The 25794-nt window shown below is 40.3% G+C and overlaps 1 protein-coding gene across 1 annotated transcript in view; it reads right to left on the reverse strand.

The window, feature by feature from the left end:
- The window catches only part of NCEH1 (neutral cholesterol ester hydrolase 1), a 57045-nt gene extending 36976 nt beyond the window's left edge, over window positions 1-20069 (reverse strand). Inside the window, exon 1 of the mRNA XM_047730627.1 lies at window positions 19768-20069. Within this exon, the coding sequence (XP_047586583.1) occupies window positions 19768-19905 (138 nt within the window). The 5' untranslated portion in view covers window positions 19906-20069. The remainder of the gene's footprint in view (window positions 1-19767) is intronic.
- Between the last annotated feature and the right edge of the window lie 5725 nt (window positions 20070-25794).

Raw genomic sequence — 25794 nt, forward strand, 5'->3', positions numbered from 1 at the left:
CTTTCCCTTCATAGCAAAATTCTTAACTCCAGATTTATTTTTGTGGATTTAACTCCACCCTCTCCACTTTACTGTTCCACCTGCCTCCCAGACCAAGAGCTGGAGCATCCACATTTCACCAGCATCTTTCTAAGTCCTCACAATCTGCAATCTTTAAAAAAAAAAAAATATTTATTTATTTGACAGAGACACAGCGAGAGAGGGAACATAAGCAGGGGAAGTGGGAGAGGGAGAAGCAGGCTTCCCGCTGAGCAGGGAGCCCAATGTGGGGCTCAATCCCAGGACCCTGGGACCATGACCTGAGCTGAAGGCAGACACTTAACGACTGAGCCACCCAGGCACCCCAAGGATCTGCAATCTTTTTCACCATGTCCCATTACCTGATCCTGAGTTCTCTTTTACATCTCTGGCTTACATACTTAGAAAGTTAGAGCTGAAAGGAAAGCTCAAAGTGCCTTCTTCAAGCTGAGTTCTATCAAACAGCACCTTGAGGAGATAATTTTGCACAGAGAACAAAGAATGAAGGATTCTGTGGTACTGTGATTAAATAACCTTGGGAAATACTATATATCAATTCTTTCCATAGACAGTCCCAATAAATAAAAAAAGTCCCGCTTTTTAAGACACTGACAAGTCTCTGACGTAAAAGAGAAATGTATTGAATTCTGCTTACTCTTTAACGTCCTCATATTTATTAACTCCCCTTAAAACTGGTTTGGTACCGCCTTACCCGGTCCAACTCTGCTGTTTTAGAAATCAAAACTTAAACTGAATTTGAATGATTTACCGAAAACTCCCTCTGTCTGGGGGCCAGAACCAGGGCCTCAATCCAGCTCTGAGTCCCAGGCAGGGGCTACTCTCTAAGTGTTATTCTAAGTATTATTTCTCCTCTGCTGGATCCAGTTCTTTCTGGTCTTCAGCATGTCTAGTGTCCAACCCTTTGTTGGGGACAGACTACAAATGTTCCCGTAGTGTTCCAGTGTAGGAAGGTGAGAAGGGTGGATGTTTGATCTTATTTCAGCTTGACCCTACATCCAATTAGAACATAGGGCTGTGCTGTGTTGCCTCAGTTAGCCAACTTCTATGCAACACTAAACATTGTAGAAGTCTTAATCGCATGTCTTCAGGGGCCAGAGCAGAAAATGCAAATGAGGAAAACAAGGCAAATGAGGTTATAAGTCATCAGGGAATGGGAGGCTTGTGGCAACCTGGAGAAACAAGGCCTAGAATAAGGACGCTCCCTAGGTGATTGTGTGGTACGGAAATTCTGGCCTACTGTCGCCAGATGATCTGATTCTTTCAAGAGAAGAAGGAAGACCAGATTGTTAAGTGAAATATTCTGAAGTTTAGGTGTTGGCAATGACTTCATAAATGTTTAATATACAGGGGTGCCTGGCTGGCTCCATTGGAAGAGCATGCAACTCTTCAACTCGGGGTCATGAGCTCGAGTCCCATGTTGGGTATAGAGATGACTTAAATAAATAAGTAAACTAAAAAAAAAAAAAAAAAGATGTTTAATATACAATGTGAACCAAAAATATTATATCTGCAGGTCAGTCTGTGGCTCTCAAGTTGGTGGTCTGAAATTCAGACCTCATACAAACAATATGCCCGATTGGCAGTGTTCTAACTCTAAACCTGGATAATAATAAATAAAACCAAGACATAAAATTAGATATATTTGATTGTGGGTTTTGTTTATTTGGTATTTTAGATTCTAATGGTGCATAGAAGCAGTTTAGAGAGCAATGACAATGGACATGGAAGATCTGAGTGGGGCTTATGGGTTCTCTCGAGGACTCAGAGACAGATGTACTTGTTTCTTTTTAAAATTTCTTTTCCTTTCAAAGCAATAATAAAATTGAAATTAAATAAAATAAAATTTCTTTTCCCTTCAAAGCACACAGATTTCCTTATCCCTAATTTGAGTAATCTTCTTGTCAGAGGTAATTATGGTCATTCTTAAGGGATTACAAAAGAAATGGGGGATAAAGATTAATTTTATGGAGAAAATAAACTGAGTTACAGTTAGAAGACAAAAGGGAAACAGTTTTGTTTTTTTTTAAATTTATTTACTTGAGACAGAGAGCATATACAAGCAGGGGGAGAGGCAGAGGGAGAGAATCTCGAACAGACTCCCCGCTGAGCTCAGAGCCCAAATGGGGGCTTGATCCCCAACCCATGAGATCACGACCTGAGCTGAAACCAAGAGTTGGAAGCTTAATCAACTGAGCCACCCTGGTGCACCACCTTTTTTTTTTTTTTTTTCAAAAGGGAAATATGTTAAAGAGAATATAATATAATACGATGGAGTATAAGTATGAAAGAAAGTCCAGGCTGCCTAAGTACTGTCTCCTTTCCCACCACCCTCCGCGGATGCCTGGAAGTGGGCTATTTATAACTGGGTGTTATAAGGGTAGGTGCCCAGTAATATGCTAAGGGTCACTGATCCTTCTCCTTGAGATTGACAGATGTGATAAACACTTACAGGTGCTCTAGAAATATAGGGCCCTACAAGATAAGCAGGGTGGAAGCTAACAATCCTCACGTAAACTGAAACCAAAGCTCCCCCGAACTTAACTACTACTAGCCTACTGTTACCCAGCAGACTTACCAATAATGATTGACTAACACATATTTCATATGTTATATGTCTTATATACTGCATTCTTACCATAAAGTAAGCTAGAGAAAAGAAAATGTGATTAAGAAAATCATAAGGAAGAAAAAATACATTTATAGTATGTTCTGAAAAAAAAAACATGTATAAGAAGAAATGTGCAGTTCAAACCTGTTTTGTTCAATGGTCCGCTGTCCAACAGTTCGTGTTGGAAAGAGTATAAAACAACTGGCATTCTCTCACATTGCTATTAACCATATGCAGGAAAAACAACTTGAAAATAAGAAATAAGACTTGTAAAAATATTTATACCCTTTGATATGATCATTCTAATTTGGGGCAATCACTTGAGGAAAAACCCTAAAAACAAAAAGATCATATACTCAAATGTGTTCACTGTAACATTTATACTTACAGCAAGTAACTAGTAACTATACTTATAGTAACGATATACTTATAGAAATTTATAGTAACTAACTATACTTATAAGTAGCTAATAACTATGCTTATAGCAAGTAACTAGTCTAAGTATCTGGTCCTAGGGAAATAGCTTAAAAATGGTGCATGCTCTTTGATATATCCATTCCAAAGGGAGGGGACTACTAAACAGTAATGATATGGTAAATCCTCCTGGTAAATGATAAGTAAAATAATTTGTGTGTAAAACTCTATGTAGAGTGTGATAGCCAGCACATACACAAAAAGAGACTGGAAGAAAATACGACAAAAAGCAAATGGAGGCTGTGTTAAGGTGAGACGGAGGTAAAGTTTTTCTATTTTCCACATTTTCTATAGCATAATTATATACCTCTTCTGGTATATCAAAAATAATTATTCAGTCCTCTAATTTACTCAAGGAATTTTGCTTCCATGGGAAAAAGTTTTCAAGCAGTTGTGACAGCTGGAGATTATACAACTCACAGCAACATTCTCCACCTACTGCATAAACACAACTTTCACCTACTCCAATTGCTACACACTACTTCCCTGTACACACCTGTACTCGCACAGTCGTCTTGCCCCATGCATTACATCCCTTCCTTAAAGATCCAGAAGGCTGAACCATAGGGTTCCATCTGTTATTGGAATTTCTCCTTCTTCCTCTCACAACCAAACCCATGTTCATCATCCTTCAGGATCTATTGCAAATGTCCCCTCCTCTGCGGCACCCTGCCGTAGTCACTCCCCAGACAGTCACTCCTGCCTCCACCCTCTCTAATTCTTGGTTCAAGCTTCTACTTTCCATACTTGGAGAAACAGATGGTGATAATGTAACATCTGCCTCCTTCACCTTTGTTCCCCTAAGACGGGCACACTGCCTGGGAGGTAATGTGCTCAGTCTAACTGTGAATGGATTAATATAGTGCAGATTATGTTTCCTTTCATTATTGCTTTTAAGTTCTTGCTTTCTGAAAAAAGCAGGCAGCTTACCCCTTATCATTCTTCTATTTGGGCTTTTCACGAAGAGGAACAGGAATCCAGGGCAAAAGCAAGAACATTTACTGGGTATTGGATATAAGCGATGAATCGCCAAATTCTACTCCTGAAACCAACATTGCCCTGCATGTTAACTACCTAGAATTTTTTTTAAAAATCTGAAGAAAGGGGCACCTGGGTGGCTCAGTGGGTTGGGCCTCTGCCTTCGGCTCAGGTCATGATCTCAGGGTCCTGGGATAGAGCCCCGCATCGGGCTCTCTGCTCAGAAGTGAGCCTGCTTCCCACCCACCCCGCCTGCCTCTCTGCCTACTTGTGATCTCTGTCTGTCAAATAAATAAATAAGAATTTTAAAAATTTTTTGAAGAAAAACCCAAAATAAAAACAGCAGCAAGCACATTTTTGCAGCTGGTCCTATTGATGATGCCTTATTTGACAAGTGGGATGTATGGGGAAAACTTCCCGTCAGGACATTTTCACTACCCTCTTTACAGTAAAAATTGTCCAGGGACTTTGGATCAGTCACCATTTATTCAACCCGCAGAGATGCATTTACTTCATGCCAGGTACTTTTAGGAGTTGGGTTCATGGTGATGAAACCCACAGACTTAACACCCTCGCAAGAAAGACAGAATTACTTAGGGAGACGAATTACTTAGGAATTAAACAGGCAATTCCCAATAGCAAATGTTCTGTGGAGGGGAAGAACAGGGTGTAGCAAGAAAGGGAAATAGGGATGAGACAGAAACTAGACTGGGTAGTTAAAGCAAGAGGTCTCTAACCTTAGACCCAACCTCTTTGATGAGCAGGCAAGATTTGTCTCAAAGAAGGCACCACAGATCTCAAGAACTGCAGTGTTTGTTTTAAACTTTAAACAAAGAATGAGTTTTCTGAAGCAGTGCACTGGGGACACAACAGGAAAGACTGACTTACAAAAGTCTCTGTTTAAGACCAAAAAACCAAGTAACACTAGCAAAATAAATTTTCAGTCAAATGACATATTTGGCCACCAATATTTAAATGCTATTCTACAGTTTGTAACAATGTTTTTAATAAGTAGTTTAAAGCTTATCTCACCAAGTGGTACTTACTCTTGAAACAAATAATACTGTTGTATGTTTTCATAATTTTACTATTCGCTAACCTAGAGCTTGCATAATTAAAACAGTGAAATAGATCCTCACACAGGACTGGGACTAGTTCTGTCCATGGTTCAGTTACATAAAGGTCTCCTTCAAACTTCTTACACCTTTCAGAATCTCAATAGAAGTAGCTTCCGGTAGGCGCCATGCTGTCCCACTGCAGAATTGTACACCTGCTATTTTCTCGGAATGCCCTTACTTCCGCATCTGTCTGATGGTTTCTTTGTATCCTTTCAGACTCAAAAAATGGATGGGTTGGAGGGGAATGGCATACAGACTTTTGAACACTAACAACACCCAAATGAAAGTCCAACTTTTTAAGCAGTTAAAGTTCTACGATCTACCCCAAAATAGCCTTTTATGGAGTCGGGAAATCATGTTTTTAGAGGAATTGAAAATCACTGACAAACAGATTCCTTCTGTAGACATAACCAATAACAATGTTCTTGTTTTTATCCAAAACATCTTCAGTTAAGTTGCAGAATTTGCCAATTTGAATTTGCTACGTGAGGAAATAAGATCGACAAGCTACTGGTTTTGAGCTTCTGTGGTCGCTAACTAAGGTTCAAACCTAGCACATGGTGTGTCCTACAAAATCCTGGCCCATTGTTCTTAACAAAAGTATAGTATGAGCATTTTAATGGTATACTTTTAACTACAGAATTAATAGGCATCAATCTATAAGGGAATAAGTTTAATATTCATCTGATGTGAACCTCATTTTGAAGTAGACAGAAAAGGCTACTTAGCTTCTAAGATTCCACATTTTAAAATAGGTTGTCATATAGATGAACCAACCAACATAATAGCTATTTTACTTTTTCTTTCCGCTTTTATAGTTTTTTTAAAGTTTTTTTATTCTTTTCTTTTTTTTTTTTTTTATTTTTAAGCAATCTCCATACCCAGCATGGGGCTCAAATATATGACCCTGAGATCAAGAGTCAACTGCTCAAGTGATTGAGCCAGTCAGGGGCCCCTAATTTTTTTTAAACAAATATTTTTTTAATCTACTAAATAGTTATATGTATATAACTTGTATATTTATTTTTATATATAGCTATTTAGCATCTCATTAATATCCATCAGTAACTTCCATTCGGGTTTTAATCATAAGCTACAAAGTTTATTTTTGCTATTTCCTGTGAGAAATGATAGCTCAATATGATGAGTATTATCAGTCAAAACATTAGTTTTGGCCAACATCCTTGAAATTATTCTAACAAACAGGCTATAGGTCGAGACCCTGAAATGTAAAATTCGCAGTTGTTTGGGAGTGCATTTGTGGCTGATACTTTGAGGAGAACACCAGGATATAGAGCTGATGAGCCCCATTCCATCCTCACTTCCCTCATTCTCTCAGGAGAATTCAACTCAGTTGACCACCCTCTCCTGGTACTACTCTTTGCTGGTTTCTTTGACCTTTATTTCCCCAGTTTTCCTCATTGTTCTCTGACTGCTCTGTCCCCTTAGTTGGCACCACCTCTTCTCAGATCGAAAACTACTCTCTTCTCATTCAACATTGTTTCCATAGGGGATTTCATGCCTTTACAGGATTTCAATTACCACTGGCCTGCCAACAAGTTTCTCCATATTCACTATATTTTCTTGCCACAGATTTTTGGCATGGGACTGTAGTTCTAGGAAGGCCAAGTGGCATCTGATTTGTGAACTGCTATCACCACAGCGCCCAGTATATGGTTGTTAACAAATGATAGGAGGCCATCATGAATTTCTTCTGTTATGGTAGTCAACTGAAGACATCTGCCTTTAATAACTTTAGAAGTCAAAGTCATCTTTTTCATAGGTACAGGTCAGATCTCTAGGTCCAAAAGATGGCAATCATTTGAGCAAATCCAAAGCCCTTTGTTAAGAATATCAACCCTCCTTGCAAGTACTTCTTTACCACTTTCTTGATGTGGCAAGATGGCCCACCACTGGGACAGAATTCAAATAAAGGACTTTAATTTATATAACAAAATGTCCAGTCACCAACTGTACCTTAGGGACCTAAAGCCCAAGGAACTTTTTTCAGGTGACATCGTATTCTAAAACGAATTGATAACTTGGCAGGCTCCAGTGGAAATCTTTTTTTTTTTTTTTAAAGATTTTATTTATTTATTTGACAGAGAGATCACAAGCAGGCAGAGAGGCAGGCAGAGAGAGAGGAGGAAGCAGGCTCCCTGCTGAGCAGAGAGCCCGATGCGGGGCTCGATCCCAGGACTCCGAGATCATGACCTGAGCCGAAGGCAGCGGCTTAACCCACTGAGCCACCCAGGCACCCTTCCAGTGGAAATCTTTGATATAAGACAGTGAAAGCCTGAGAGACATTCAATTCCTTTGAATTTTAGAGCACCAACTCCAAAGGCCGAGTGCCTGAATTAGAGTTTTGGCTCTGGGTGACTTCGGCAAGATATCTACCCACTCTGTGCCTCAGTTTCTTCATTTACAGGAATAGCAATAGTACTTACCCTACAGGATTCTTAAAAAGGTTGAATATATACAGGACAAAACAGAACAGTATGAGTTAGCTACGAGGATGGTAATTTGTAGATCTATTCAGTTAGAACATCAGCAAATTCAGCCCACAGACTCCAAAACTTTAACCAGAGGAAGAAGTTTTTAGTTCTTGCTTTACAGCAAGAATTGTGCAGGAATTTTATATATGCAACTATATAGTCCATATAACAAGCCTCAAGGGAAGCACTACCATTGTCTCACTTGTATAGATGAGAAAACTAAGGTTAGAGTTCAAGGAACTTGCCCAGCTACTCTCACAACCAGTTAGTGCTGAAGCCAGTAGTTAAACCGTAGCCACAGCCAACAGAAGTTGAAGTTAAGATCTATTATCTATACAGAAATCCAGTCTGCTGGTAAGAGCAGTAGCAGACTGACAAGAGTAACAGTGAAAATAAAAGAATACAAAACAGTATATTACTATTGGAGTATATTGCAGGCAGTTATAAAAATCAGATCTGGGGGGCCCCTGGGTGGCTCAGTGGGTTAAAGCCTCTGCTTTTGGCTCAGGTCATGATCCCAGGGTCCTGGGATCGAGCCCTGCATAGGGCTCTCTGCTCAGCAAGGAGCCTGCTTTCCTTCCTCTCTCTCTGCCTGCCTCTCTGCCTACCTGTGATCTCTGTCAAATAAATAAATAAAAAAAAAATCAGATCTGGACTATACATATTTCTTAGGTCAGGTACTGTTCCAGGTCCTTTACCTATTTCTTGAAAAGATTTTATTCATTTATTTATTTGAGAGTGAGAGAAAAAGTGAGAGAGAGAGCATGAGCAGTGAGGGGGGGTTTTGGGGGGGGTGCAGAGAGAGAGGGAGAGGCAGAAGCAGACTCTCAGCTGAGCAGGGAGCCCAATGCAGGGCTGCATCCCGGGTCCTGAGATCATGACCTGAGCTAAAGGCAGATGCTTGACTGACTGAGCCACTCAGATGCCTCCCAAGTCCTTTACATATTAACTAATGTGTGATAATGACAACAAACAATAAAGCTTTATACACACCACCCCATGCAATCTTCATAATACCATTATGGGTTAAGTATCACAACGATTTACACGATCAAGGAACAAACTCATAGGTTAAATACATTCTTCAAAGTCACACAGTTTGAATAGCTCAGAGTCTGGATTTGAACACAGATCTCCTTGATCCCCAAATCCATGCTCTTAAGCACTATGAAAATGGTCTCCCAAATTGTTAAAACACCATCAGTATCATGAAGCTTTCTTTTTAAAATTATATTTATTTGAGATAGAGAGATCATGAGCAAGGGGAGGAGCAGAAGGAGAGGGAGAAGCAGACTCCGCACTGACGTGGGGCTTGATCCCAGAACCCGGGGATCATGACCTGAGCTGAAGGCAGATGCTTAACCAATGGAGCCACCCAGGCACCCCTATCATGAAGTTTTTTTCTAAAATGAAGACCTATAGTTAATTTGGGGACTCACTGTATATTCCAAGACTCAAAATACATGTTAGTATGGTGGGAATTCTAAAATGTTTTACAAGTAAATAAAGAAATCCTGATTAACTCATTATTTCCTGGTCTTATATAACCATAGAACCCTCCAGTGTGTAATATATATTAAAATCCTCCAGGACTAAAATTTTGAAGGCATAATACATAAAATCCTCTAGGACTGAAATTCATAAATCCATGCTACATCCTTGATGCTTTCTTTCTTTTTTTTAAGATTTTATTTATCTGACTGAGCGAGAGTAGGCAGAGAGGCAGGCAGAGAGAAAGGAGGAAGTAGGCTCCCCACTGAGCGAAGAGCCTGATGCAGGGCTCGATCCCAGGACCCCAGAACCCCAGGACCCCAGGACCCCAGGACCATGACCTGAGCCGAAGGCAAAGGCTTTAACCCACTGAGCCACCCAGGCGCCCCTGCTTGATGCTTTCTTAATGTGGATCAAACAACTAATACAAAACAGTTCAGAGTGTGGGTTTGGAAGGGAAGGAGGGAAGAAGGAACAATCATAATAGGAAGCTATGGAATATCATAGAAAGGGCTATGGAGCCCAACAGATCCCGTTCACAGCCAGCAGTTATTTAACCTTGCTAGTGGTTGTGTTTATTTATTCAGTAAATGGATCCAATATTATACTCTTATCTGCCAGCAATCTTATTCTATTAAAAGCAGATCATTTTCTACATGCCGAACTGACTTGCTAAGAAAGTCAAGGAAACAGGAATTATTGCTGCCGTGGACATACTTCTCACTAGCAGGGAAGAACTGTGCCATGAAATGGAAAGGCCTGCAAGCTTGGGACAGAGTACCCTTAGAACTGAGGCATAAACTAGGAAGAGTGAGATAAACATCTTGCATTTTAGAAGAGTAGACTTCAGAACCGTCAAAGAAAGGGTAATGTGAATCCCAGAGCACGGACGATATTATGGGACAGGCAGCACAGAAGAGGGTCAGTCAAATTAATTTCTCATGAAGCATTCGTCAATTATCCATTTAAGAGGAAAAGGGAAAGGTAGAACAGTATCAAGTGAATGTGGGAATTCACCAGTGATCTTTTCTGATAAAGGATTTTTTTAAAAGATTTTTATTTATTTATTTGACAAAGATCACAAGTAGGCAGAGAGGCAGGCAGAGAGAGAGAGAGAGAGAGAGGAGGAAGCAGGCTCCCTGCTGAGCAGAGAGCCAGATGTGGGGCTCAATCCCAGGACTCTGGGATCACGACCTGAGCCAAAGGCAGAGGCTTTAACCCACTGAGCCCCCCAGGCACCCCTTCACCAGTGATCTTTTAAAGAGAGCCTAATGTTTAACAAGAAGCAGACAGATACACTTATTACAAATTCAAAAATAAGCATCAATTTGCAAAAATAATATGAGGAAGTTAAAATCCCAGAAAACAGTGAGGCTTGTAAAAAAAAAAAAATGTTGCAAAGGGCAGCAAAAAAATCCTTTGGGGGTAAGTTCAGAGTCACAGGCCCATGGGAGCACTAAGTCTGCTCTTTGGTGCAAGTGAAGTAATACAGAAGACTGAAAGTAAGCAGAACCATGAATTCTTGTTTTCTCTATAACAAATGATCTTCAAACCAAAACCAAACCCTAAAACAGATAAGAGGGGAATTATGTCTATGATAGCTGACAAAGCCTAGAATTTGGTGGGGAGCTTGTACATAAAGAAACATCCACCTAAGGAAAGAAACATAATGGGCCACACACATGTGAATGCCAGCAGAGTATAAAGGACAGAGAGATTAAGGCTGATTGGGGAAAAAGGAAAGTTTCCAAAAGAGATGCTTTTTGAGTGGGTGTTGAAAGATGTGTGGAATGTTAGCTAAAGCCCACGGGTGGGAGGGCATGGGAGGCAGAGGTATCAAGTGTGCAGACATCATGGGAACACTGAGGCTAGATCCCGCAATGTGAGATTGACTGTGGCAGGCTCTATGTGCCTATTACGGAAGTCAGTACTTCTATTCTGCCACTATTGCAGGGTACATGAAGCCTGGGGGTGAGGGAAGGGATGAGGGGGGTAGGTCACTGGAGGGTTAACAGTCAGATTTCAGCAGAACAGGGAGCACAACAGGAATCATTCTACAACTTTGACTTGATTATGTTGAATGTTGGCAAGCCAAATAAAAGTAGACTGAAACTCTGTCCAGATCTGTTTGGGAATAATTCTGGTTTAAGGTAGTTTTCCCAGCATGATTATTATAGCAGCTCCTAGCACTCTTAAAAATGTCCTGGTTTGGACAATAAGTTATAGGACTACCTAGATACATATGTACCTTGGGGACTATCTATGTTTAATAATAATAATAACAAACTTGTATTTAAATAGTTATAAACTGTGGAGAGGGGGGAGAGCTTCCCAACAGGTGGGCCACAAGACATTGATGTTTCGATGTTTCATGGAGGTGAAAACTCAAAACCATTTTTTATAGCTACTCCAGATTTATCAGCATCCATATTCTATTTGAGACCCATTTGTGTAATCCTCTGTATAAATCTTGCCAGTTCTATCATTCAAGCCCATACAGATCGATTCCCTCCTTATCTCCTCCAATTTCCTCTGGCATATTTTTACAAGCATAATCGAGTCTATGGCATGGAAAAAGGTTGGGAAGCACTACTGAAGATTAATTTAACTGGGGGCGATCAGAAAAAGGTCAGGATTCAGTGAGCTAGTGTCAAAGTTATCATGAGCACTCCTATGTGCCTGCCTGCAGCTACGAGGGGTGGGTCACAGAGACAGCACTAGAGACAAAAAGGGCAAATCCATCATGGAGGACTTTGTTTTTAGGTCAGCCTGGCTCGGCAAGTGAGAGCAGGAAAACAGGAAACCAGGACATTCAATTCTGGTGTCTGTTTTGCCAATATAAATGAATCATGTGATCTTGGGGAGGTCACTGACCCTTTTTGAACCTCAGTTTCCTCACTTGATAAATGGAAGTAATTCATGACAGCCAGTTATTCATTACAAAAATAAAAGGAAGGGTGGGGCACCAGGCTTGCTCAGTGGGTGGAGCATGGGACTCTTCTTGGGATCATGAGTTCAAGCCCCCACATAGAGCTTACTTAAAAACTACAACAACAACAACAACCAAAAACTAAAAACAACAAAAAAACTTAGAACACATTTTTAAAAAATGATTTATTCATTTTATTTGAAAGAGAGAGAGAGGCAGGGGAGGGGCAAAGAGAGTCTTAAGCAAATTCTACACTGAACACAGAGTGGGACTTGGGGCTTGATCACACGACCTTGAGATCACAACCTTAGCAAAAACCAAGAGTCAGATGCTTAACCAGGGCACCACCCAGGCACTGCCAAACACAGATTTTTTTGGAAAAAAAAAAAGAGAGAGAGAGAGAGGGCGATTAAGTGAAACCTTTTGTAAAATCTAGACTGCTATATAAATGTAAAATATAATAAGAAATCATGTTCCTTTAGGGTCTCATTTCTCTTAATGCAGGCCTCTACATCCTGTGTCGCCACTGGTATCCCCCTGGGGGTATCCCTGGTAGAATCTCTCAGTCTTACTCTCATTCTACGCACATCCATTCCCACTACTTTCACTACTTTCCACTCACTTTCACTGAGAAGACTGTTCTAGAACACAGATTTGACTATGTGATTTCCCTGTGAAAAATCTTTCAGTGGCCCCTTTGTCAGCCCACAGAGCCCTTTGTTATCTGGTCTGTGGCTCCCTCCAGCCTTACCTCTCTGAAGTCTAAACCACTTTAATTCCTTAGCTATATAATCCTCTCCCATTGGACTGTCCCTTCTGGCACAGTCCCTCTCCCATTGGAATGCCCTTCCACCCTCCCTTCTCCACCCTCCCTTCTCCACCCTCCTCTTCTCCTGCATCTCGTTCACTCAGCTCCTGTGGAAAGGCAGCTAGTACAATGGTTAAGCTCTTGAGCTCAGAGTGAGACAGGCAGGAGTTCAATCTCTCATAAACTGTGTCATCTTGTGCAAGTTATTTTCCTTTGCATTTTCAGTTTCCTTCTTTGTAAGGGAAGGAGAGTAAGAACATCCGCTTACTATGTGCTTTACAGAGGTTAGTTTTTTGTCAGGTGTTTTGTTTTTTTTTTTCTGTAAACAATCAACCTTGGTAACTCAGATTAGATGCCAATGTGAAGGGGAAACAGTCCTCAATGCCTGGGGCCTAGTTCTACGTTAGAGATCCTTTTTCAGGCTCTTGGAGCAACCCATGAAACCTCTGTCAAAAACTCTGTTATTCAAGAACACACTCTGTAGGGGCACCTGGGTGGCTCAGTTGTTGAGCACCTGCCTTCTACTCAGGTCATGATCCAGGGGTCCTGGGATCCAGCCCTGCCTAGGGCTCCCTGATCAGTGAGAAGCCTGCTCCTTCCCCTTCCATTGCCCCCTGTTGTGTTCCCTCTCTCGCTGTGTCCCTGTCAAATAAATAAATAAAATCTTTAAAAAAAAAAAAAAAAGAACACCCTCTGTAACGGTCAATAGGCTTATCTTCCCTTTGCGTCATTGTAAACTGCTAGAGGTTTTTCATGTTTGTTTTGCCGGTTCTTAGCACTGGTGTTCGGTTCTTAGCACTGGTGTTCGGTTATTATTTATTGAAGGAGTGATGACTTCCAAAGGGTAGGATTTTAATTTTATTTTGGAAACACTGAAAGATTGTTAAAATTTCGTAGTAGGACACAAACTGGGTAGAGAATATAACTAGGTTTGCCACTTAGACATTCAATTACATTTCTTAATTCTTTATAAATATAAAATGGAGAAAAGAAGTAATGATCTCCTATATCATTTCATTTGACAGTGAAAATACATACTCAGTATTTTAAAACAAGTAATTGTGCATTAACACACTTCTATACCTCCCAGAAATGTCTTCAGGTCAAGCCCAAGTCACATGATAGAAACAGAACGTCCCACTAAAATAAAGTAATATAGCATTCCTGTGCTGAGGGCTATATTTGTAGAGTTCTAGGAAAAATAACAAAATAAACTATAAATTGGGCATTGCCTAACACATCTGGTAGCTAAATCAATCTGCCCTAATTTTTTTTAAAGATTTATTTATTTATTTTAGAGAGAGATAAAGAGAGACAGCTTGAGGGAGGAGCAGAGGGAAAGAGAGAGAGAGAATCTCCAGGAGACACCCCACAGAGTGTGGATCCCCATGCAGGGCTCGACCCCATGATCCAGAGATCAGGAACTGAACCAAAATCAAGAGTCAGTCACTTACTGGACACAGCCACCCAGATGCCCCACCCCTAAAGTATTCTTAAAGCATTTCTGCTGCAAGTGTTTATAAAAATTCCATCAAGTTAGTTCAGAATTATTGTGATTGGTGAGATCTTTAATTAAATGAAGAAATATATATCACAACAAGTCTAGAAGGCAGCGGACAAAACTTACTATTTACTAATGTTCTTAAGTTAAATTTACCAGACAGTAGGAAACATTGCAGTTCACAAACAGTTATGAAAAAGGTTAGCAAACCCAGAGTTCTGCATGGCATCCGGCTGGCTGGATTTAAACCACACACTTACACAGCCTGAATGCACATTCATGCATGGAACATCCCGGGGAAGCCAGGTTGCATTTTGACGTTTGGAGACATTTTACAAGATGAAAAACCTTGTTCAACTGGTTCAAAAGCACTGTCATCCAGAAGAAACAGGGGAACATTCAGCAAAATTATCAATTTCAATTATCTGTTTTACATTATGTCATCAAAAAGATACACAGTAGAGGAGCGCCTGGGTGGCTCATTTGTTTAAGCATCCACTCTTGATTTCGGCTGAGGTCATGACCTCAGGTCATGGAACCGAGCCCCACCATCAGGCTCTATACTCCTCTCTGAGTCTGCCTGTCCCTCTGCTCCTCCCCTACTTGCACCCGCTCTTTCTCTCTCTCTCAAATAAATAAATAAAATCTTTTTTAAAAAAGATACATAGTAGAGTTATTAGTAAATTGGGAAATGATCAAGGTGAGCCAAACCCAGCTCTTGCTCTGAGCTCCCTTCAGACACCTATTGCCTTTAGCCGCCATCTCTACCTTCCTCTAAACTGTACATAACCTCTCCCTCCTATGAGCTTCTGAAACTGCCTCTTCAGTAATGCCTGTCAGCAGCTGCCTTCTTAATAGCTATATTTTAACATGTCTTCTCCATTCTACCATGCTGTAGGTTCTTTTAGGTCATTTTAGCATCTCCCTAAAACTGCACACAGTGGGCTTCCCAACTGTGTCACATCTAAGTGACTACGTACGAAGCATGCCACTGTGATATCTGTATCAGGGGATCTGGGATGCTTTTTTTTTTTTTTTTTTTTAAAGAAATCTGACTTTCTTATAGAACAATGACTAAAATAATAATCACATTGGTATGTGTGTGCATATCAATTCCTTTTTTTAGAAGTAGGAAATCTATAAAAACTTTTTAAAACAATTTCTTATTACTATACTCATTCATAGAAAAGCTAGAATATATAGAAATGAAAATTGAAGATGGACCAGAAAAAAAACATTATATTTTAAATTATACCCTTCTGCCTTTTCTCTAAGTAAAGATAGCCTGGTATAGCTACTGATGTACATAACAGTATGTTTTGGTATATAGATATACAGAACTATATATTTTTGTTGCATTTCCTCACTTAACATAAAGTACATATTTTTTGTAGGTCATTAAACATTATTTTACAACCTAAATGTTTTGACTGTATAGTATTAAAAAATGTGTGTTCCATAATTTATATAATTTCTTATTTTTCTTCCTTTCACTTTTTTTTAAATCATGCTGCAAAAACAAAACAAGGTTGGTGAATGTTCCCCCATATTTCTCATGAAACAGCAGTGCTGGGGCACCTGGGTGGCTCAGTCAGTTGAGTGACTGATTCTTAATTTCAGCTCAGGTCATGATCTCAGGGTTGTAGGATGGAGCCCCACGCTGAGCTCTACACTCAGTGTGGAGTCTCCTTGAGATTCTGGCTCTCCCTCTCCCTCTGCCCCTCCACTTACTCTCTCTCTTACTCTCAAAATAAATAAAATCTTTAAAAAAAAAAAAAGTAGTGCTTTTGGACTAGTTGAATACGGTTTCTAATCCTGCAAATGTTTCGATCTCTACAGCTATAGTTTTGACTATATCACTGATTACTCAAAATTAATTCATACTGAGGGATTGTTGGGTCAAAGAATAAGCCTACTTCTACTATTTCTGATGCATATTGCCCAAATCAGCAGTGCACAGTTCTCAGTATCTCCACCTGTACCAGGATTACCATTTTGAAAAAACCTTTCCTTACATAGCATTTTGAAATCAGTCTCCAGAACGCACCCTCCTCAACTCTCTACTTTTGTCCCCTAGTGTCTTGCTGACCAATCTTCTCCACTGCCTTTCCCAAACCTTTCATGTTTTTCCACAGCTCAACATCTTATGAAGGTTTTGCTATAACAATGTAATTTGCCTAACTAGTATTTTATCCCCTTAGATTCTTACAGCCAAAGTGTCAATCAACTAATCTGAAAAACTAATCCATGCTAATGTAAAAGGGCTCATTTCCAGCAACCTGTATGCAAGATAACTAGTGCAATTTAAGGAATATAGATTATTTGATCCATAATGCATTTGATTGACCTTAAAGAGCAGTGGTTCTCAAATTTTACTGCACATTGAAATCACCTGGGGAGCTTTTAGAGCTCCTGATGCCTGGGACTCACCTCCCAGAGATTCTGAATAAAGCACAGAACTTGGGCATCAGGATTTGTAAAGCTCCTTGGGGATTTTAATGCAGCATCTGTGTTTGAAATGACTTCAGAGAAAGATTTCAAGTATTTTCTTCTTAGGTTATATTGGAGGATCCCAAGGAAAGACAAAGTACAGTGAACAAAATCTCAATTATCTGACTTACCTGCACAAGATAAAGGAGACAAGAATGGGCAGGAAGAAGTGCAGCATTTGCCAATGACACAGAATAAAAGCAGCATCCATCATTCTTGATGCTGGGCACGTGCCGACTGTGCTAAGAAGTAGGCCAAGCTTCACCTCTGAAGTAGCTTCAATGGCTTTTGTCAATGAGCAAATCAACTCTAACTAAAATTGCTTGGGTAACAAACTTCATGCCATGCAATTTAGTGGTAGCTCCCCAGGTTTCAATGAGATAAATCACTTCCAGTTTACATTTGTTTTACTGTTTCAACAAGGTTGGGCAATCCCACAGATTTTCTCCACAATCTGTAGTGGACCCTTGTAACAACTCTTAAGAGTTATAACTAGAAGTTCCAGACATCTAAATACATTATTAAACCTCATAGCAACCTCGTGAGGTAGGTTTTAAGCCTGTTTTACAGGGAAAACAGAGGACCAGAGAAGGTTTGTAAATTGCCTGGCCTTGATGCCAGCAAGTGGCCTGGTTGGGATGGGACTCAGGGAAGCATACCTCCAGCAGTCATGCTTTCATATTTACTTACAATGTGTCAAGTCACCTTGTCTTTTCCCTGGCACAATTTGAAGTGACATTAGTAAATTGCTTTAATGGGTAGAATATGCTACCATGTGGACTGAACAATCTTTCTGATACTTCACAATTTAGAGGAAAAGTGATGAGAGCCACTTCTGGGCAAACCCACTCTCAAGCCACAGTGTCAGGTGAAAATAACTGGTTACCTTATTTATCTCTGTGACTTGGCTTTACACACAGTATCAGTCCCAAACGCCAGCTGAGGGCACATTTTATACAGAGGATCATCGGGTCCAAAGGTCTTGCCTTTGTTGGGTTGACAGCCTATAGTTGGGGAAGAATGGCTTTTCTCTGAACCTGACTTTTCCCAAATTACATATGATGGGGAAGATTCCTTTGGTGACCTGAAAACTAAGAAAAATCTCTGTAGCCAATATAGCAGTTGGATTTTTTTTTCATGTTTTTCTTATTCCTCTAACTAGTCATTCTTCTTTTTATTGTTGAAGGCCATTATAACCCACCCAGGTAAAGACATTTTAAGGTCTTTAAAAGAACTTTAAAGGATACCACTCCCAAATTACATAATTTCTGAAGGAAGAGAGGGACTTCAGGGCTTCCTACAAGAAGACCGCCTTTCTTGGGACAAATGCTAGAGAAGGGAATGTTCATTCTTCCACCAGGTCAGCATTACAGTCAGCAGGAGGGAAGAAAGGAGATCTATAACTTCACAAACCATTCCTAAGAGACAACAGGGAACAGAAAATATGGCTGAATTTAAGAAAAACGAATCGCTGGGGTGTCTGGCTGCCTCAGTAGGTGGTAGAGGTAGCTCTTAATCTCAAGAGTTGTGAGTTTGAGCCCCGCATTGGGTGTACAGGTTAGTTAAAAATAAAATTTTTTTAAAATAATTAAAAAAAAAAAAAGAAAACCAAATCCCAAGTAGGAATGTGCTACAATACCCTCCTTCAGGGGCTTTTTGATAGGACAAAGCCTCAGAGACTCTGTGATTTTACACACAATTAGAATGGACAGGGAAAAGGAATATCAGCCTACTAGGAAAATCATGATTTTTTTTTTCTCTCTCTCTCTCTTTCTCTAGTCACTCCTGAAAAAAAAAGAAAAAGATTAAAAAAAAAAAAAAAGGTGCTTACAAAAATAACCTGAGATTAAGAAGGGTTAGAATAATAGGACCCAGCCTTGGCTGCAGACTGTAGTTAAGATTTTAGATTCTCTGGCACTAAAATTAATGTCTCTTACTGTAGAATAAACTGCAGTTACACCGCACTATCTACGGGGAAAAGAAATCCATCCCCATGGCACAAGAGACAGAAATGCTCCCCTGCCAAGGTGAGCAGGAGTATCCTGGCTCAAAGATGATCTCCTTGACAATCAAGGACAGAAAAGAAATGCTGCATGGCAGGCAGAAAACAAGTGCATCACGCGAACCGCGGCTGCCGCCCCCTCCGCTGCCTGGTCTTCGGAGCAGCAGCCAGGCCTCCTGGCCTCCTTCTTGGGCTGAGCTGATAAGCACCGCGCACGACACGGGAGATCACTGGAGATCACCGCGGTTACTCAAGTGCTCGCAGGAGCCCTGCCAGCTGCCCCCAGGAACAGAGAGCTCCACAGTCAGGGGACCTCGGGAGATCGCGGGGGGCCCGCTTCTGTTTTTAAGGTGGCTGCACACGACCAGGAATCAGAGCCTGTTTTCTCCCACAGCCTTCCTAAAACATTTAACTCACTCTCTGCTGGCCCCTACAGAAGAAGGAAAATGGAGAGATTTTATAAAAATGCTGAAAGGTGTTTTTATTTATTTATTTATTTATTTATTTAATTTTTTTTTCTTTTTTTTGACGTTGCCAACCAAGAAAGAGGGGGGATATTTAGGACAGACGAAGGGTTAAACAGTTGTCAAATTCTATTCAAGAACTTCACCTTCGCGGCCACCAACGCAGAGAAGATACAGATCTAGCCGGCTGCAAGCAAGGAGGCAAATGCGACACCCCGAAAACGCCAGACTGAACCACCTTAAAAATCGATCGCCTAATTGCGTTAGAAAAATATGCGTTCTCGTGGGACGCGGTCCGGAAATCTTGCTTTCCCCCTTCAAATATTACTTAAGAGGAGGGAGAGAGAATCAGCTCTGGGCTGCGTCTCACCACTTGCTGTGCGCTCCGGAAAGTCGCGTCCAGCAGCATCAGCTTCCAGGGATCCGACACGGAGCTGGGCAGGGGGATGTAGATGTAATAAGCAACTAGCGCCACCAGGGCGGTGAGCAGGACACAGGACGACCTCATCCTCCTCCGGCTCGGCGTGCCCGCGGGTGGACGCGGAGGAGAGATCGGTGCCACCCAAAGACCTCCGGCAAGTTTCTGTAAGGGTCAGCCGCTCATTCACCGGTTTCTTATGCGCCCAGGAGCCAATCAGAGGCGGCGTCGGGAGGAAGTCGGAGCGCTGACGTGCCTCCTCTTCGGTGTCCTTGCAAAGTGTTGCAGCCACTCGGGGTTTGAGAACGCTCGCGGGTTGCGCTCGGCGCAGCACAGCGGGCTCTGGAGGACACGGGTCTGTATTGCACGCCCGTAACTAAGGGCTCGCTCCTGCAGGATCCCAAACTAAAACCCAGAAGAGTTTCGGTGTGATGAGTCTCTCTGTGTGTGCAAAGCCCGTGGGCCACTCTGACTCACAATGGAGATACCGAGAAAGAATAAAATTACACTGTCTTCTAGAGCCCGACTTGCAATGGAATATAAATTCTAGCTGATACGTGCTGGAAAAAGATACTAAATTCCCATAGTTCAATCAGTGACGAGCCAGTAGCCTAGCTAGCATCCAAGTCTTGGTTTCAAATCTCATTCGCCAGTAAAAAGAACCAGGACTCTGATGGCTGAGGGTGATTCCAAGACGGGGGCAAGTAAAGTACAAGTTGAGTCTGTTGTGCTAGAAGGTAAGGAGGTGCTCAAAACTGATGGGACTGGTCAAAAGGACACAGGTGACAGCCTGAAGGATCTCCCAATAGCTAAAGGGGGGGGGTAGTTTTAGCATCAAAAATAAATAATTAATGGATTATAAATAACATAAAAGCCAGAAATCTATATAATATACAAGAATAAATAAATAAGGAAATGCAACCTGAAAAAAAATTCTTTCAGTGGGTCAATGAAAGCAGAAAAATCACTTGAGTCCACATTTCCGATGGGGGAAGAGAGGGTGGATATAGAATGGGCCCAAGAACTTTACTAGCAGAATTACAAGCAGAGATCCAGGAGGAAAATATTTGGAAGAATTGTTTTAAGGAGGTGGTATGAAGACAGCTCCAAACTTATCAAACTAGGCCTTAAATCACTTGGTACATATAATTTTTCACCTTAATATAGTCATTTAAATTTAATCTGATCCAGAGAAGTGAAATAGTCCCAAGTATGGGACTGATAATGAGATTATTAGGAGAAAATGTGTTTCTTGTTCGAAGTTGGAAGAAAACATTTATGTAAAGAGGACACTTCAATGGCATTTCAAGCATTCAAGTTTGAAATCATTGTTTTGTAGCTTTTGTTGTAGCCACTGGTTAAGCATGTAACTCTAAACAGAAAGAGTTGTATATGTTTGTGGGTGAGTGCATGTGCATAAAGTTAGAAGCTAATCTTAATAGGTGATTAGAAATAATCCCAGAGATACCAACCAAACTGACTACTGAATTAATATAATTTGTTTTCAGGTAATCTGTAAAATAATTCAAAGTTTTACTTTGTAGATTTTGATATTTTCTTCCTAGATTTTGATTATATTCATAAAATCATAGATCTTAGAGCTGGTGACAAACCACAACAAACCCCCCACATTTGACTCATAGCTTTTATCTTTAGCAGTAGTAACAAGCTCAGTTTTATTGACAAAATTCTCGAGGCCAGGAGCAGCTTGCTCACAGTCCTCCAGTTTGTAAGCGATAGAACCAATATTTACTTCTCCTACCTCCTAGTGCAGTACGATTTCCCTTAAGCAGTACGCTAAGAGACAAACCAAGAAGGATGGAAGGAACCACTGTAACTCTCCATGCTTCTGTAAATCTCAGAAGTTTAAAAAAAAAAAAAGAGAGACCGCTTTGAGATAAATTTAAACATCTTCATTACTTGTTTCCAATACTTCATTCATTCAACATATATACCTAGCCTAGGAAATAAAGGAGTGAGGCAAGGCAATAAGGACTCTGCTCTTTTTGATTTTTCACACTTGGTGGTGATGGGGGCGGGCGTAGGGAGAATGTAAAGAAGGTACAAGAAGATGTTCTGCAGTAAGATACAAGTTGGGACCTTTGACCAAAGATATTTATTGCTTAAAACTGGGCACATTCTATTTTCTAAAAATTGCTGTGCTCTCCAGGGAACTGAATGTTATTCTGATGTCCTTGGTGGATCTACCCACGAGAAAAGGGGTAGCCTATGTAGATGACTGGCATAGTTGTTGGTCCTGAGGTGTATCTGATGGAAAGTAATCAGGGTTCCAGACAATCTCATGCGAATTTGAATATCCTCTTCTAGTAAGTTCCAGACTCCTTTCCAGACCTCACTCTGGGCTGGTCTGGCTGCCCCTGCCTACCTCTGTAACTCACCTCTTGCCCTCTCCATCTGTCTTCTATGCTGCAACTACATTGGCTTCCTTCCGATCAGATACGCTAGGGCTTTTCTGCCTCGGGATCTTTATACAGGTCATTCTGTGCTGTTTCCTCTGCCTGGCACTCTGCTCCTGTTTTCCATCCTCATTGGCTCGTTCTTATTACTGAGATCTCTGCTTAGGTGTCACTTCCTCCGAGTGACAATATTTTGTAAAGTTTAGCATGTAATTGGGCCCTGAAGCTTGTGAGTACTTTCTGTAACTGCTAAGTGACTACCTATTGGTCTTATCTTCCTCACAAAGTTAATTTAAAAGACCTACCTCTGAGTAAAGATGGAAATGAGTTGGAAAGAGCATTATGTTGCTGGGTACTTATATCCTGAAGGAAACATTTTTAAAGTGTTTTTCAATATTTCTGAAAACACTAAAATGATTTTATTTCAGAATCTTGTTTCAGGAAGACTAGTGGATATTTGCCTGCTTAAAAGCCAATCTTTTAGCGGTGTCATGGTTAAGTGTCTTTTCTCCATTTTCCTTTTTTTTTTTTCAGATTCTCAGACTGATGCAAAAAACTATGGGTAACATATTTAAGGCTTATCTTCCTATGATTCCTGAGAAAGTGACTTCATAATTTTTTTATATAAAGTGGCTCCTCCCATTTTATGTGTGCACCTAGGAACCAGATATTTTTTTCAGGCATACGTATGCAATTATGTATCAAGGAATTGATAATATTCAAGCTTATATAACGTCATAATATATCACAATTACCTTATTACCTTGGGACATAGATGTCATTTGTTTTCTAAGGTCTGCAGACATTTACCAATGACTTACTAAGTACTGAACACTATCATGCTTGGGGATGGGATAATATCCCTGCATGGAAGGAGTGTTCAGTCTACTAGGAAAAAAAAATAAACAGTACACAGGAAAATGAAAGAAAACTTGCTAAGTGCTATAGTAGAGGTGTAGAAAGAATAGTTTTCAAAGGTGTGTAGAAGCACATCAGACACACAAGTGGAGAAAGGCATATGCAAGCATACTGTGTAATCTAAGATTTGTGGCAAGAGCATGAAACCTTCAGAGAGCAGCTTCTCCTGATGTTATGAATAATACAGAATAATAAAATTAATCAGCAGAAGTTTCAGGTCTGTTTTTGTTGTTTTTAAGTAGGCCCCACACCCAACATGGGACTCAAACTCACAACCCAGAGATCAAGAGTCATATGCTCTACCAGTTGAGCCAGCCAGACATTCCTCAGGTCTGTTCTTAACTGAACTACCAGTGGAACCAAAGATAGTGATGTACAATCAGAATTTATTTCACTGATTTAAATTAATGTATATATATCAAAGATAGGAAAATCTGTCTATGCATCTCAGGAATAAATGACTTCTATTGATAAAATATGCTTTATAATAATTGTTTAAAATATCCACTGGCCTAAGTTTAGGCCAGGTAGTCAGGATGACATTTAAAGTTTAGCAATTAGACATGCTAAAAATAAATCAAATGGGTTATATATTTCAGTTAGGTTTCTCTACTGTTTCTTGGTTTTTAAATATGTGCTTATCTCAGGGACGCCTGGGTGGCTCAGTTGGTTAAGCAGCTGCCTTCGGCTCAGGTCATGATCCCAGCGTCCTGGGATTGAGTCCCACATCAGGCTCCTTGCTTGGCGGGGAGCCTGCTTCTTCCTCTGCCTCTGCCTGCCATTCTGTCTGCCTGTGCTCGCTCGCTCTCCTCTCTCTCTCTGACAAATAAATAAAATCTTTAAAAAAAAAAATATGTGCTTATCTCAGAAAAATAAACCGTTGGTTAGTTCTTTTGGGCATTTATTTTTGTTAGTTCCCAGAATATGCCCAGAAGTTATTCTTTTTATTTTTTTATTTTTTTTTTAAGATTTTATTTATTTATTTGACAAAGCGAGAAAGACACCACAAGTAGGCAGAGAGGCTGGTAGAGAGAAAGGGAGAAGCAGACTCCCTGTTGAGCAGAGAGCCTGATTCGGGGCTTGATCCCAGGACCCTGAGATCATGACCTGAGCCAAAGGCAGAGGCTTAACGCACTGAGCTACCCACGTGCCCCAAAATTACTCTTTTTAAAAATTTGAACCCCAGATTTAAGTTCTTACCTATTCTAGTGTCTGCCCTAAGCTCTATAGCCGGGTCCCAACTCAGTCCTAGGCACATAGCCAAAGTTCAGTAAATACATATAGCAGATAAAATCTAATATTGAGATCTGAAGGGCCGACAATGTAAAAATCATCACCTCTCTTCCATAGCTAATATAATCAGGTAACAAATTGAATATAACACAATAACAAAAAAACAGTAAGTTTACTAAATTCAAATCTGTTTTTTATGTATGTCTAATTTTGGGAAGTAATCCAAAACTTTTGAATATCTTCTCTGAGAGAGAGCACTTGGAAATACCCAAATCCTTTTTTTAAAGTAAAACTTTTATCCCTGTTTTATTTTTTCCAGATTTATTGAAATATAATTGATATGTCACATTGTATAAGATTAAGGTATACAATGTATTGATTTGATACACTTAAATATTGCGAAATAACTACCCCCAAGGCATTACCCAATACCTCGCGAAATAACTACCCCCAAGGCATTACCCAATACCTCCATGGTGTCACATATTACCATTTCTTGTGGTGAGAACATTTGAGATCTACTCTTCCCTCAACTTTCAAGTATATAATTCAGTATTATTAACTATAATCACCATGTTATACATAAGATCCCCAGAATTTAGTCATCTTATAACTGGCAGTTTGTACTCTTTGATCAACATCTCCCCATTTTCCTACCTCCTCCCCAGGCAACCACCATTTTGCTCTCACTCTCAGTGAGTTTGGCTTTTTTAGATTTCACAAATAAGTGATGTCATTCAGCATTTTTCTTTCTGTGTCTGACTTAAAAGTGGCAGTTTGTACCTTTTTACCAAACTTTCTCTATTTCCCCTACCTCCCAGCCCAAGGCATTCATTTTTCTACTCTGTTTCTAAGTTTGACATTTTATTTTATTTCATTGTTTTAGATTCCACATACTAAGTGATATCACGCGGTAATATTTGTCTTTCTCCATCTGGCCAATTTCACTTAAGCGTAAAATGCCACAGGGTCCATCCATGTTGCTGCAAGTGGCAGATTTCTTTCTTTCTCATGGTTGAATTAGTCCACTGTGTTTGTGTGCATGCACGTGCTTGCAACAGAGCTTCTTTATTTGTATACCTGTTGACATAGATACTTGTGGTTTTTTGTATATCTTGGCTATTGTGAATAATATTGCAATGAGCAGGAGAAGTGCGGATTATCTCTCTGATATTCTGAAATTTTCATTTCATCAAAGATGCTGATCTCTACCTCTCTTTTTCTTGTACTGTCCTTATCTGGCTTTGGTATTAAGATAATGCTGGCCTTGTAAAGAGAGTTTGGGAGTGTTCCCTCCTCCTCAATTTTTTGGAAGTTTGAGAGCAATGTGCATTAATTTTTTAAATGTTTGGTAGAATTCTCCAGAGAAACCAAATGGTGCTGGGCCTTTCTTCTTGAGACTCTTTTTTTA

Source organism: Lutra lutra, chromosome 1 (genome assembly GCF_902655055.1).
Source record: "Lutra lutra chromosome 1, mLutLut1.2, whole genome shotgun sequence".
Taxonomy (NCBI): Eukaryota; Metazoa; Chordata; class Mammalia; order Carnivora; family Mustelidae; genus Lutra; species Lutra lutra.